Source organism: Eucyclogobius newberryi, unplaced genomic scaffold, assembly GCF_026437365.1.
Source record: "Eucyclogobius newberryi isolate DKJ021-1_F unplaced genomic scaffold, fEucNew1.0.hap1 SCAF_18, whole genome shotgun sequence".
Classification (NCBI taxonomy): Eukaryota; Metazoa; Chordata; class Actinopteri; order Gobiiformes; family Gobiidae; genus Eucyclogobius; species Eucyclogobius newberryi.
The window spans coordinates 2704018-2717593 of record NW_027315812.1 but is presented as its reverse complement, the minus strand read 5'-3'; the positions used below and the strand labels follow the sequence as shown (position 1 = coordinate 2717593).

At 55.7% G+C, this 13576-nt stretch overlaps 1 protein-coding gene across 1 annotated transcript in view; it reads right to left on the bottom strand.

Moving 5' to 3' along the window:
• dnah5l (dynein, axonemal, heavy chain 5 like) overlaps positions 1–13576 on the bottom strand; it is a 314079-nt gene that overhangs the window by 231888 nt on the left and 68615 nt on the right. The window contains exons 45-48 of the mRNA XM_072451290.1: positions 13068–13213; positions 6103–6237; positions 4251–4352; positions 1235–1348 (exon numbers count right to left, since the gene is read on the bottom strand). Of these exons, the coding sequence (XP_072307391.1) occupies positions 1235–1348; positions 4251–4352; positions 6103–6237; positions 13068–13213 (497 nt within the window). The remainder of the gene's footprint in view (positions 1–1234; positions 1349–4250; positions 4353–6102; positions 6238–13067; positions 13214–13576) is intronic.

Genomic DNA, 13576 nt, shown 5'->3' with positions numbered 1-13576 from the left:
TCGGAGCGGCCCTCGGAGCGGCCCTCGGAGCGGCCCTCGGAGCGGCCCCCTCGGAGCGGCCCTTGGCATTGCCCGGATGTTTGTGGATTATCGGCTCCGTCAGCACGGCTCTGGCTCTGAACAGCTGCAGGGTCCGTTTAAACACAGGGACTTTCCACAGACGCAACTCAGAGCTCTTAAAGTGGCTCCAGACGCTTCAGCTGCTCGTCTCAAACTGACACCTGAAGAATGCCACGCCTTTCACAAGAGAGGAGCAGATGAAATGAGGCTAACGACAGCAGCAGATGAAATGAGGCTAACGACAGCAGCAGATGAAATGAGGCTAACGACAGCAGCAGATGAAATGAGGCTAACGACAGCAGCAGATGAAATGAGGCTAACGACAGCAGCAGATGAAATGAGGCTAACGACAGCAGCAGTTGAAATGAGGCTAACGACAGCAGCAGTTGAAATGAGGCTAACGACAGCAGCAGTTGAAATGAGGCTAACGACAGCAGCAGATGAAATGAGGCTAACGACAGCAGCAGTTGAAATGAGGCTAACAACAGCAGCAGATGAAATGAGGCTAACGACAGCAGCAGATGAAATGAGGCTAACGACAGCAGCAGTTGAAATGAGGCTAACGACAGCAGCAGTTGAAATGAGGCTAACGACAGCAGCAGATGAAATGAGGCTAACGACAGCAGCAGATGAAATGAGGCTAAAGACAGCAGCAGTTGAAATGAGGCTAACGACAGCAGCAGTTGAAATGAGGCTAACGACAGCAGCAGTTGAAATGAGGCTAACGACAGCAGCAGATGAAATGAGGCTAACGACAGCAGCAGATGAAATGAGGCTAAAGACAGCAGCAGTTGAAATGAGGCTAACGACAGCAGCAGTTGAAATGAGGCTAAAGACAGCAGCAGTTGAAATGAGGCTAACGACAGCAGCAGATGAAATGAGGCTAAGACAGCAGCAGTTGAAATGAGGCTAACGACAGCAGCAGTTGAAATGAGGCTAACGACAGCAGCAGTTGAAATGAGGCTAACGACAGCAGCAGATGAAATGAGGCTAACGACAGCAGCAGATGAAATGAGGCTAACGACAGCAGCAGTTGAAATGAGGCTAACGACAGCAGCAGTTGAAATGAGGCTAACGACAGCAGCAGTTGAAATGAGGCTAACGACAGCAGCAGATGAAATGAGGCTAACGACAGCAGCAGATGAAATGAGGCTAACGACAGTAGCGCTGGGACCTTGCTGAAGTTGAGGAGCGAGCTGAGGAAGGACGAGTTCTGCATCAGCTTCATGGCCTCGGCCCAGGACGGACGAGGGCAGGGGCGCTCGGGGTCAGGGGTCACCGGGTCAATCTGGGGAATAAACACAATCACATCAAGACCTAAAACAGCAGAGGACTAAGCTACGTACAGACGCCGCGGCCTCATCGCGCCCGACGCAGAATTTGAGCGCGTGTACATTTGAAAGGTTTAGGCACCGGACGCGCGCTCTCGGCGCCCCGGTCACTGTGCACAGGCGCGTGTACGGCGCGCTCGTGCTCTCTGTGCACATGCGCAGTAGAGGTGTTGTCACATGCGCAGTAGAGGTGTTGTCACATGCGCAGTAGAGGTGTTGTCACATGCGCAGTAGAGGTGTTGTCAGATGCGCAGTAGAGGTGTTGTCACATGCGCAGTAGAGGTGTTGTCACATGCGCAGTAGAGGTGTTGTCACATGCGCAGTAGAGGTGTTGTCACATGCGCAGTAGAGGTGTTGTCACATGCGCAGTAGAGGTGTTGTCACATGCGCAGTAGAGGTGTCACATGCGCAGTAGAGGTGTTGTCACCTGTGCAGTAGAGGTGTCACATGCAGTAGAGGTGTTGTCACATGCGCAGTAGAGGTGTTGTCACATGCAGTAGAGGTGTTGTCACATGCGCAGTAGAGGTGGTGTCACATGCGCAGTAGAGGTGGTGTCACATGCGCAGTAGAGGTGTTGTCACATGCAGTAGAGGTGTTGTCACATGCGCAGTAGAGGTGTTGTCACATGCAGTAGAGGTGTTGTCACATGCGCAGTAGAGGTGTTGTCACATGCGCAGTAGAGGTGTTGTCACATGCAGTAGAGGTGTTGTCACATGCGCAGTAGAGGTGTTGTCAGATGCGCAGTAGAGGTGTTGTCACATGCAGTAAAGGTGTTGTCACATGCGCAGTAAAGGTGTTGTCACATGCGCAGTAGAGGTGTTGTCACATGCAGTAGAGGTGTCACATGCGCAGTAGAGGTGTTGTCACATGCGCAGTAGAGGTGTTGTCACATGCGCAGTAGAGGTGTTGTCACATGCGCAGTAGAGGTGTTGTCACATGCGCAGTAGAGGTGTTGTCACATGCGCAGTAGAGGTGTTGTCACATGCGCAGTAGAGGTGTTGTCACATGCGCAGTAGAGGTGTTGTCACATGCGCAGTAGAGGTGTTGTCACATGCGCAGTAGAGGTGTTGTCACATGCGCAGTAGAGGTGTTGTCACATGCGCAGTAGAGGTGTTGTCACATGCGCAGTAGAGGTGTTGTCACATGCGCAGTAGAGGTGTTGTCACATGCGCAGTAGAGGTGTTGTCACATGCGCAGTAGAGGTGTTGTCACATGCGCAGTAGAGGTGTTGTCACATGCGCAGTAGAGGTGTTGTCACATGCGCAGTAGAGGTGTTGTCACATGCGCAGTAGAGGTGTTGTCACATGCGCAGTAGAGGTGTTGTCACATGCGCAGTAGAGGTGTTGTCACATGCGCAGTAGAGGTGTTGTCAGATGCGCAGTAGAGGTGTTGTCACATGCGCAGTAGAGGTGTTGTCACATGCGCAGTAGAGGTGTTGTCACATGCGCAGTAGAGGTGTTGTCACATGCGCAGTAGAGGTGTTGTCACATGCGCAGTAGAGGTGTCACATGCGCAGTAGAGGTGTTGTCACCTGTGCAGTAGAGGTGTCACATGCAGTAGAGGTGTTGTCACATGCAGTAGAGGTGTTGTCACATGCAGTAGAGGTGTTGTCACATGCGCAGTAGAGGTGTTGTCACATGCGCAGTAGAGGTGTTGTCACATGCAGTAGAGGTGTTGTCACATGCGCAGTAGAGGTGTTGTCAGATGCGCAGTAGAGGTGTTGTCACATGCAGTAAAGGTGTTGTCACATGCGCAGTAAAGGTGTTGTCACATGCGCAGTAGAGGTGTTGTCACATGCAGTAGAGGTGTCACATGCGCAGTAGAGGTGTTGTCACATGCGCAGTAGAGGTGTTGTCACATGCGCAGTAGAGGTGTTGTCACATGCGCAGTAGAGGTGTCACATGCGCAGTAGAGGTGTTGTCACATGCGCAGTAGAGGTGTTGTCACATGCGCAGTAGAGGTGTTGTCACATGCGCAGTAGAGGTGTTGTCACATGCGCAGTAGAGGTGTTGTCACATGCGCAGTAGAGGTGTTGTCACATGCGCAGTAGAGGTGTTGTCACATGCGCAGTAGAGGTGTTGTCACATGCGCAGTAGAGGTGTTGTCACATGCGCAGTAGAGGTGTTGTCACATGCGCAGTAGAGGTGTTGTCACATGCGCAGTAGAGGTGTTGTCACATGCGCAGTAGAGGTGTTGTCACATGCGCAGTAGAGGTGTTGTCACATGCGCAGTAGAGGTGTTGTCACATGCGCAGTAGAGGTGTTGTCACATGCGCAGTAGAGGTGTTGTCACATGCGCAGTAGAGGTGTTGTCACATGCGCAGTAGAGGTGTTGTCACATGCGCAGTAGAGGTGTTGTCACATGCGAAACTCGTTCACCTGAGACTGATTCTGATTGATGAATGTGGCGGGATTGGCACGTCGGGGGAGTCGGGGGAGTCGGGCGAGTCGGGGGAGTCGGGGGAGTCGGGCGAGTCGGGGGAGTCGGGCGAGTCGGGGGAGTCGGGCGAGTCGGGCGAGTCGGGGGAGTCGGGCGAGTCGGGCGAGTCGGGCGAGTCGGGGGAGTCGGGGGAGTCGGGAGAGTCGGGAGAGTCGGGCGAGTCGGGCGAGTCGGGGGAGTCGGGTGAGTCGGGCGAGTCGGGGGAGTCGGGAGAGTCGGGAGAGTCGGGCGAGTCGGGGGAGTCGGGCGAGTCGGGCGAGTCGGGGGAGTCGGGTGAGTCGGGTGAGTCGGGCGAGTCGGGCGAGTCGGGGGAGTCGGGAGAGTCGGGAGAGTCGGGCGAGTCGGGGGAGTCGGGCGAGTCGGGCGAGTCGGGGGAGTCGGGAGAGTCGGGAGAGTCGGGCGAGTCGGGGGAGCTTGTACCTTCCTCTGGAACATGAGCACGACGGCGTCCATGATCCTCATGATCAGATGTGGAGGCTTCTGAAGCTTCCTCACAGTCGCAATGTCGCCGGGTTTGATCGTCTGAAACGTGACACACACTGTGATTGTTGTGTGTCGTGTGTCATGTGTCATGTTGTGTGTCGTGTTGTGTGTCGTGTTGTGTGTCGTGTGTCGTGTGTCATGTGTCATGTTGTGTGTCGTGTTGTGTGTCGTGTGTCATGTGTCATGTTGTGTGTCGTGTTGTGTGTCGTGTTGTGTGTCGTGTGTCGTGTGTCATGTGTCATGTTGTGTGTCGTGTTGTGTGTCGTGTGTCATGTGTCATGTTGTGTGTCGTGTTGTGTGTCGTGTTGTGTGTCGTGTGTCGTGTGTCATGTGTCATGTTGTGTGTCGTGTTGTGTGTCGTGTGTCATGTGTCATGTTGTGTGTCGTGTTGTGTGTCGTGTGTTGTGTGTCGTGTGTCATGTGTCATGTTGTGTGTCGTGTTGTGTGTCGTGTGTCATGTGTCATGTTGTGTGTCGTGTTGTGTGTCGTGTTGTGTGTCGTGTGTCGTGTGTCATGTGTCATGTTGTGTGTCGTGTTGTGTGTCGTGTGTCATGTGTCATGTTGTGTGTCGTGTTGTGTGTCGTGTTGTGTGTCGTGTGTCGTGTGTCATGTGTCATGTTGTGTGTCGTGTTGTGTGTCGTGTGTCATGTGTCATGTTGTGTGTCGTGTTGTGTGTCGTGTGTTGTGTGTCGTGTGTCATGTGTCATGTTGTGTGTCGTGTTGTGTGTCGTGTGTTGTGTGTCGTGTGTCGTGTTGTGTGTAGTGTTGTGTGTCGTGTGTTGTGTGTCATGTGTCATGTTGTGTGTCGTGTTGTGTGTCGTGTGTCATGTGTCATGTTGTGTGTCGTGTTGTGTGTCGTGTGTTGTGTGTCGTGTGTCGTGTTGTGTGTAGTGTTGTTTGTAGTTGTGTGTAGTTGTGTACCTGCAGTGCGGCCTCTGCTGCCTCCAGCGCAGGCTTGTGTAGTGTTGTGTGTAGTGTTGTGTGTAGTTGTGTGTAGTTGTGTGTAGTTGTGTGTAGTTGTGTGTAGTTGTGTACCTGCAGTGCGGCCTCTGCTGCCTCCAGCGCAGGCTTGTGTAGTGTTGTGTGTAGTGTTGTGTGTAGTTGTGTGTAGTTGTGTGTAGTTGTGTGTAGTTGTGTACCTGCAGTGCGGCCTCTGCTGCCTCCAGCGCAGGCTTGTGTAGTGTTGTGTGTAGTTGTGTGTAGTTGTGTGTAGTTGTGTGTAGTTGTGTGTAGTTGTGTACCTGCAGTGCGGCCTCTGCTGCCTCCAGCGCAGGCTTGTGTAGTGTTGTGTGTAGTTGTGTGTAGTTGTGTGTAGTTGTGTGTAGTTGTGTGTAGTTGTGTACCTGCAGTGCGGCCTCTGCTGCCTCCAGCGCAGGCTTGTGTAGTGTTGTGTGTAGTGTTGTGTGTAGTTGTGTGTAGTTGTGTGTAGTTGTGTGTAGTTGTGTACCTGCAGTGCGGCCTCTGCTGCCTCCAGCGCAGGCTTGTGTAGTGTTGTGTGTAGTGTTGTGTGTAGTTGTGTGTAGTTGTGTGTAGTTGTGTGTAGTTGTGTGTAGTTGTGTGTAGTTGTGTACCTGCAGTGCGGCCTCTGCTGCCTCCAGCGCAGGCTTGTGTAGTGTTGTGTGTAGTGTTGTGTGTAGTTGTGTGTAGTTGTGTGTAGTTGTGTGTAGTTGTGTACCTGCAGTGCGGCCTCTGCTGCCTCCAGCGCAGGCTTGTGTAGTGTTGTGTGTAGTGTTGTGTGTAGTTGTGTGTAGTTGTGTGTAGTTGTGTGTAGTTGTGTGTAGTTGTGTACCTGCAGTGCGGCCTCTGCTGCCTCCAGCGCAGGCTTCGCCGCCTTCAGCTTTAATTCAGCCACAGATTTATCGGCCTCGATCTCGTCTACGATCAACTGAGCTCGATCTTTCACTGTCTGAACCTGCTGTTTCACCTGAAACACACAACACACCTGAAACACACACACACACACAAACACCTGCTGTTTCACCTGAAACACACAACACACATCTGAAACACACACACACACCTGAAACACACACACAAACACACACCTGCTGTTTCACCTGAAATAAACACACCTGAAACACACACCTGACACACACACACACACACCTGCTGTTTCACCTGAAACACACACACACACACCTGTTACACAAACACCTGAAACACACACACACACACACATACCTGCTGTTTCACCTGAAACACCCCCCCCCCCTTAAACACACACACACACACACTCCTGAAACACACACATACACACCTGAAACACACACGCCTGAAACACACACATACACACACACACACACACACACCTGAAACACACACACACCTGAAACACACACACACCTGAAACACACACATACACACCTGAAACACACACACACACACACACCTGAAACACAAACATACACACCTGAAACACACACACACCTGAAACACACACACACACACCTGAAACACACACACAGACACACACCTGCTGTTTCACCTGAAATAAACACACCTGAAACACACACCTGACACACACACACACACACCTGCTGTTTCACCTGAAACACACACACACACACCTGTTACACAAACACCTGAAACACACACACACACACACACATACCTGCTGTTTCACCTGAAACACCCCCCCCCCTTAAACACACACACACACACTCCTGAAACACACACATACACACCTGAAACACACACACCTGAAACACACACACACACACACACACCTGAAACACGCACACACCTGAAACACACACATACACACACACACACCTGAAACACACACACACCTGAAACACACACACACCTGAAACACACACATACACACCTGAAACACACACACACACACACACCTGAAACACAAACATACACACCTGAAACACACACACACACACACACACTTGAAACACACACACACACACCTGAAACACACACACACACACAACTGAAACACAATGGGATCAGGCCTTAAAGTAGCTCCTCCCACAGAGACAGGCTCCTCCCACAGAGACAGGCTCCTCCCAGAGACACGCTCCTCCCACAGAGACAAGCTCCTCCCACAGAGACACACTCCTCCCACAGAGACACACTCCAGACACGCTCCTCCCACAGAGACACACTCCTCCCACAGAGACAGGCTCCTCCCACAGAGACACGCTCCTCCCACAGAGACAGGCTCCTCCCACAGAGACACACTCCTCCCACAGAGACACGCTCCTCCCACAGAGACAGGCTCCTCCCACAGAGACACACTCCTCCCACAGAGACACGCTCCTCCCACAGAGACACGCTCCTCCCACAGAGACAGGCTCCTCCCAGAGACACGCTCCTCCCACAGAGACACGCTCCTACCACAGAGACAGGCTCCTCCCACAGAGACACGCTCCTCCCACAGAGACACGCTCCTCCCACAGAGACACGCTCCTCCCACAGAGACACACTCCTCCCACAGAGACACACTCCAGACACGCTCCTCCCACAGAGACAGGCTCCTCCCACAGAGACACACTCCTCCCACAGAGACACACTCCAGACACGCTCCTCCCACAGAGACACACTCCAGACACGCTCCTCCCACAGAGACACGCTCCTACCACAGAGACAGGCTCCTCCCACAGAGACACGCTCCTCCCACAGAGACACGCTCCTCCCACAGAGACACGCTCCTCCCACAGAGACACACTCCTCCCACAGAGACACACTCCAGACACGCTCCTCCCACAGAGACAGGCTCCTCCCACAGAGACACACTCCTCCCACAGAGACACACTCCAGACACGCTCCTCCCACAGAGACACGCTCCTCCCACAGAGACACGCTCCTCCCACAGAGACAGGCTCCTCCCACAGAGACACACTCCTCCCACAGAGACAAACTCCTCCCACAGAGACACGCTCCTCCCACAGAGACACGCTCCTCCCACAGAGACACGCTCCTCCCACAGAGACACGCTCCTACCACAGAGACAGGCTCCTCCCACAGAGACACGCTCCTCCCACAGAGACACGCTCCTCCCACAGAGACACGCTCCTCCCACAGAGACACACTCCTCCCACAGAGACACACTCCAGACACGCTCCACCCACAGAGACAGGCTCCTCCCACAGAGACACACTCCTCCCACAGAGACACACTCCAGACACGCTCCTCCCACAGAGACACGCTCCTCCCACAGAGACACACTCCTCCCACAGAGACATTCCAGACACGCTCCTCCCACAGAGACACGCTCCTCCCACAGAGACACGCTCCTCCCACAGAGACAGGCTCCTCCCACAGAGACACACTCCTCCCACAGAGACAAACTCCTCCCACAGAGACACGCTCCTCCCACAGAGACACGCTCCTCCCACAGAGACACGCTCCTCCCACAGAGACACGCTCCTCCCAGAGACACGCTCCTCCCAGAGACACGCTCCTCCCACAGAGACACGCTCCTCCCACAGAGACACACTCCTCCCACAGAGACACGCTCCTCCCACAGAGACAGGCTCCTCCCACAGAGACACGCTCCTCCCACAGAGACAGGCTCCTCCCACAGAGACACACTCCTCCCACAGAGACACGCTCCTCCCACAGAGACACGCTCCTCCCACAGAGACATGCTCCTCCCACAGAGACACACTCCTCCCACAGAGACACGCTCCTACCACAGAGACAGGCTCCTCCCACAGAGACACGCTCCTCCCACAGAGACACGCTCCTCCCACAGAGACACGCTCCTCCCACAGAGACACGCTCCTCCCACAGAGACACGCTCCTACCACAGAGACAGGCTCCTCCCACAGAGACACGCTCCTCCCACAGAGACACGCTCCTCCTACAGAGACACGCTCCTCCCACAGAGACACACTCCAGACACGCTCCTCCCACAGAGACAGGCTCCTCCCACAGAGACACACTCCTCCCACAGAGACACACTCCAGACACGCTCCTCCCACAGAGACACGCTCCTCCCACAGAGACACACTCCAGACACGCTCCTCCCACAGAGACACACTCCAGACACGCTCCTCCCACAGAGACAGGCTCCTCCCACAGAGACACACTCCTCCCACAGAGACACACTCCTCCCACAGAGACACACTCCAGACACGCTCCTCCCACAAAGACACGCTCCTCCCACAGAGACACGCTCCTCCCACAGAGACACGCTCCTCCCACAGAGACACGCTCCTCCCACAGAGACACACTCCTCCCACAGAGACACGCTCCTCCCACAGAGACACGCTCCTCCCACAGAGACACACTCCTCCCACAGAGACACACTCCTCCCACAGAGACACGCTCCTCCCACAGAGACACGCTCCTCCCACAGAGAAACGCTCCTCCCACAGAGACACGCTCCTCCCACAGAGACACACTCCTCCCACAGAGACACGCTCCTCCCACAGAGACAGGCTCCTCCCACAGAGACACGCTCCTCCCACAGAGACAGGCTCCTCCCACAGAGACACGCTCCTCCCAGAGACACGCTCCTCCCACAGAGACACGCTCCTCCCACAGAGACACGCTCCTCCCACAGAGACACACTCCAGACACGCTCCTCCCACAGAGACACGCTCCTCCCACAGAGACACGCTCCTCCCACAGAGACACGCTCCTACCACAGAGACAGGCTCCTCCCACAGAGACACGCTCCTCCCACAGAGACACGCTCCTCCCACAGAGACACGCTCCTCCCACAGAGACACACTCCAGACACGCTCCTCCCACAGAGACAGGCTCCTCCCACAGAGACACACTCCTCCCACAGAGACACACTCCAGACACGCTCCTCCCACAGAGACACGCTCCTCCCACAGAGACACACTCCAGACACGCTCCTCCCACAAAGACACGCTCCTCCCACAGAGACACGCTCCTCCCACAGAGACACGCTCCTCCCACAGAGACACGCTCCTCCCACAGAGACACGCTCCTCCCACAGAGACACACTCCTCCCACAGAGACACGCTCCTCCCACAGAGACACGCTCCTCCCACAGAGACACACTCCTCCCACAGAGACACGCTCCTCCCACAGAGACACACTCCTCCCACAGAGACACACTCCTCCCACAGAGACACGCTCCTCCCACAGAGACACGCTCCTCCCACAGAGACACACTCCTCCCACAGAGACACGCTCCTCCCACAGAGACAAACTCCTCCCACAGAGACACGCTCCTCCCACAGAGACACGCTCCTCCCACAGAGACACGCTCCTCCCACAGAGACACGCTCCTCCCACAGAGACACGCTCCTCCCACAGAGACAAACTCCTCCCACAGAGACAAACTCCTCCCACAGAGACACGCTCCTCCCACAGAGACACGCTCCTCCCACAGAGAAACGCTCCTCCCACAGAGACACGCTCCTCCCACAGAGACACGCTCCTCCCACAGAGACACGCTCCTCCCACAGAGACAGGCTCCTCCCACAGAGACACGCTCCTCCCACAGAGACAGGCTCCTCCCACAGAGACACACTCCTCCCACAGAGACACGCTCCTCCCAGAGACACGCTCCTCCCACAGAGAAACGCTCCTCCCACAGAGACACACTCCTCCCACAGACACACGCTCCTCCCACAGAGACACACTCCAGACACGCTCCTCCCACAGAGACACGCTCCTCCCACAGAGACACACTCCAGACACGCTCCTCCCACAGAGACAGGCTCCTCCCACAGAGACACACTCCAGACACGCTCCTCCCACAGAGACAGGCTCCTCCCACAGAGACACACTCCTCCCACAGAGACACACTCCTCCCACAGAGACACACTCCAGACACGCTCCTCCCACAAAGACACGCTCCTCCCACAGAGACACGCTCCTCCCACAGAGACACACTCCAGACACGCTCCTCCCACAGAGACATGCTCCTCCCACAGAGACACGCTCCTCCCACAGAGACACGCTCCTCCCACAGAGACACACTCCTCCCACAGAGACACGCTCCTCCCACAGAGACACGCTCCTCCCACAGAGACACACTCCTCCCACAGAGACACACTCCTCCCACAGAGACACACTCCTCCCACAGAGACACACTCCTCCCACAGAGACACGCTCCTCCCACAGAGACACACTCCTCCCACAGAGACACGCTCCAGACACGCTCCTCCCACAGAGACATGCTCCTCCCACAGAGACACGCTCCTCCCACAGAGACACGCTCCTCCCACAGAGACACACTCCTCCCACAGAGACACGCTCCTCCCACAGAGACACGCTCCTCCCACAGAGACACACTCCTCCCACAGAGACACACTCCTCCCACAGAGACACACTCCTCCCACAGAGACACGCTCCTCCCACAGAGACACACTCCAGACACGCTCCTCCCACAAAGACACGCTCCTCCCACAGAGACACGCTCCTCCCACAGAGACACACTCCAGACACGCTCCTCCCACAGAGACACGCTCCTCCCACAGAGACACGCTCCTCCCACAGAGACACGCTCCTCCCACAGAGACACGCTCCTCCCACAGAGACACGCTCCTCCCACAGAGACACGCTCCTCCCACAGAGACACACTCCTCCCACAGAGACACGCTCCTCCCACAGAGACACACTCCAGACACGCTCCTCCCACAGAGACACGCTCCTCCCACAGAGACACGCTCCTCCCACAGAGACACACTCCTCCCACAGAGACACACTCCTCCCACAGAGACACACTCCTCCCACAGAGACACGCTCCTCCCACAGAGACACACTCCAGACACACTCCTCCCACAGAGACACACTCCTCCCACAGAGACACGCTCCTCCCACAGAGACACACTCCAGACACGCTCCTCCCACAGAGACACGCTCCTCCCACAGAGACAGGCTCCTCCCACAGAGACACACTCCTCCCACAGAGACACACTCCTCCCACAGAGACACACTCCAGACACGCTCCTCCCACAAAGACACGCTCCTCCCACAGAGACACGCTCCTCCCACAGAGACACACTCCAGACACGCTCCTCCCACAGAGACACGCTCCTCCCACAGAGACACGCTCCTCCCACAGAGACACGCTCCTCCCACAGAGACACACTCCTCCCACAGAGACACGCTCCTCCCACAGAGACACGCTCCTCCCACAGAGACACACTCCTCCCACAGAGACACACTCCTCCCACAGAGACACACTCCTCCCACAGAGACACGCTCCTCCCACAGAGACACACTCCAGACACGCTCCTCCCACAAAGACACGCTCCTCCCACAGAGACACGCTCCTCCCACAGAGACACACTCCAGACACGCTCCTCCCACAGAGACACGCTCCTCCCACAGAGACACGCTCCTCCCACAGAGACACGCTCCTCCCACAGAGACACGCTCCTCCCACAGAGACACGCTCCTCCCACAGAGACACGCTCCTCCCACAGAGACACACTCCTCCCACAGAGACACACTCCTCCCACAGAGACACACTCCAGACACGCTCCTCCCACAGAGACACGCTCCTCCCACAGAGACACGCTCCTCCCACAGAGACACACTCCTCCCACAGAGACACACTCCTCCCACAGAGACACACTCCTCCCACAGAGACACGCTCCTCCCACAGAGACACACTCCAGACACGCTCCTCCCACAGAGACACACTCCTCCCACAGAGACACACTCCTCCCACAGAGACACGCTCCTCCCACAGAGTTTAGTCCAAAATCCTCTGTAAATGTGTTTGTGTCAAACAATGAATGAAGACATTTAAAGTGCTTTGTGTCTGTGTCACATTCAAACATAGTGTGTGATGAAGCCTCTGACCTTCTCTGCAGCGTGGGCCTTCTCTGTGACCTCCTGCAGTACTGCGTCTGCCCTGTGGGAGGCGCTGGCCAGCTCCTGCTCCTTCAGCAGCAGCTGCTCCGACAGTTCAGACACAGACACTTCAGCCTCCATCAGTTTACTCAGACCTGAAAGAAACACCAGAGAAGCTGCAGTACTGCCCAGCGGCCTGTAGAGGTCACCAGAGAAGCTGCAGTACTGCCCAGCGGCCTGTAGAGGTCACCAGAGAAGCTGCAGTACTGCCCAGCGGCCTGTAGAGGTCACTAAAGGACAAGTTTGCGTGTGTATTATGGGTCGGACCGGTTTACGTGTGTAATATGGGTTGGACCGGTTCATGTGTGTAATATGGGTTGGACCGGTTCATGTGTGTATTATGGGCCGGACCGGTTCGCGTGTGTATTATGGGTCGGACCGGTTCGCGTGTGTATTATGGGTCGGACCGGTTCGCGTGTGTATTATGGGTCGGACCGGTTCGCGTGTGTATTATGGGT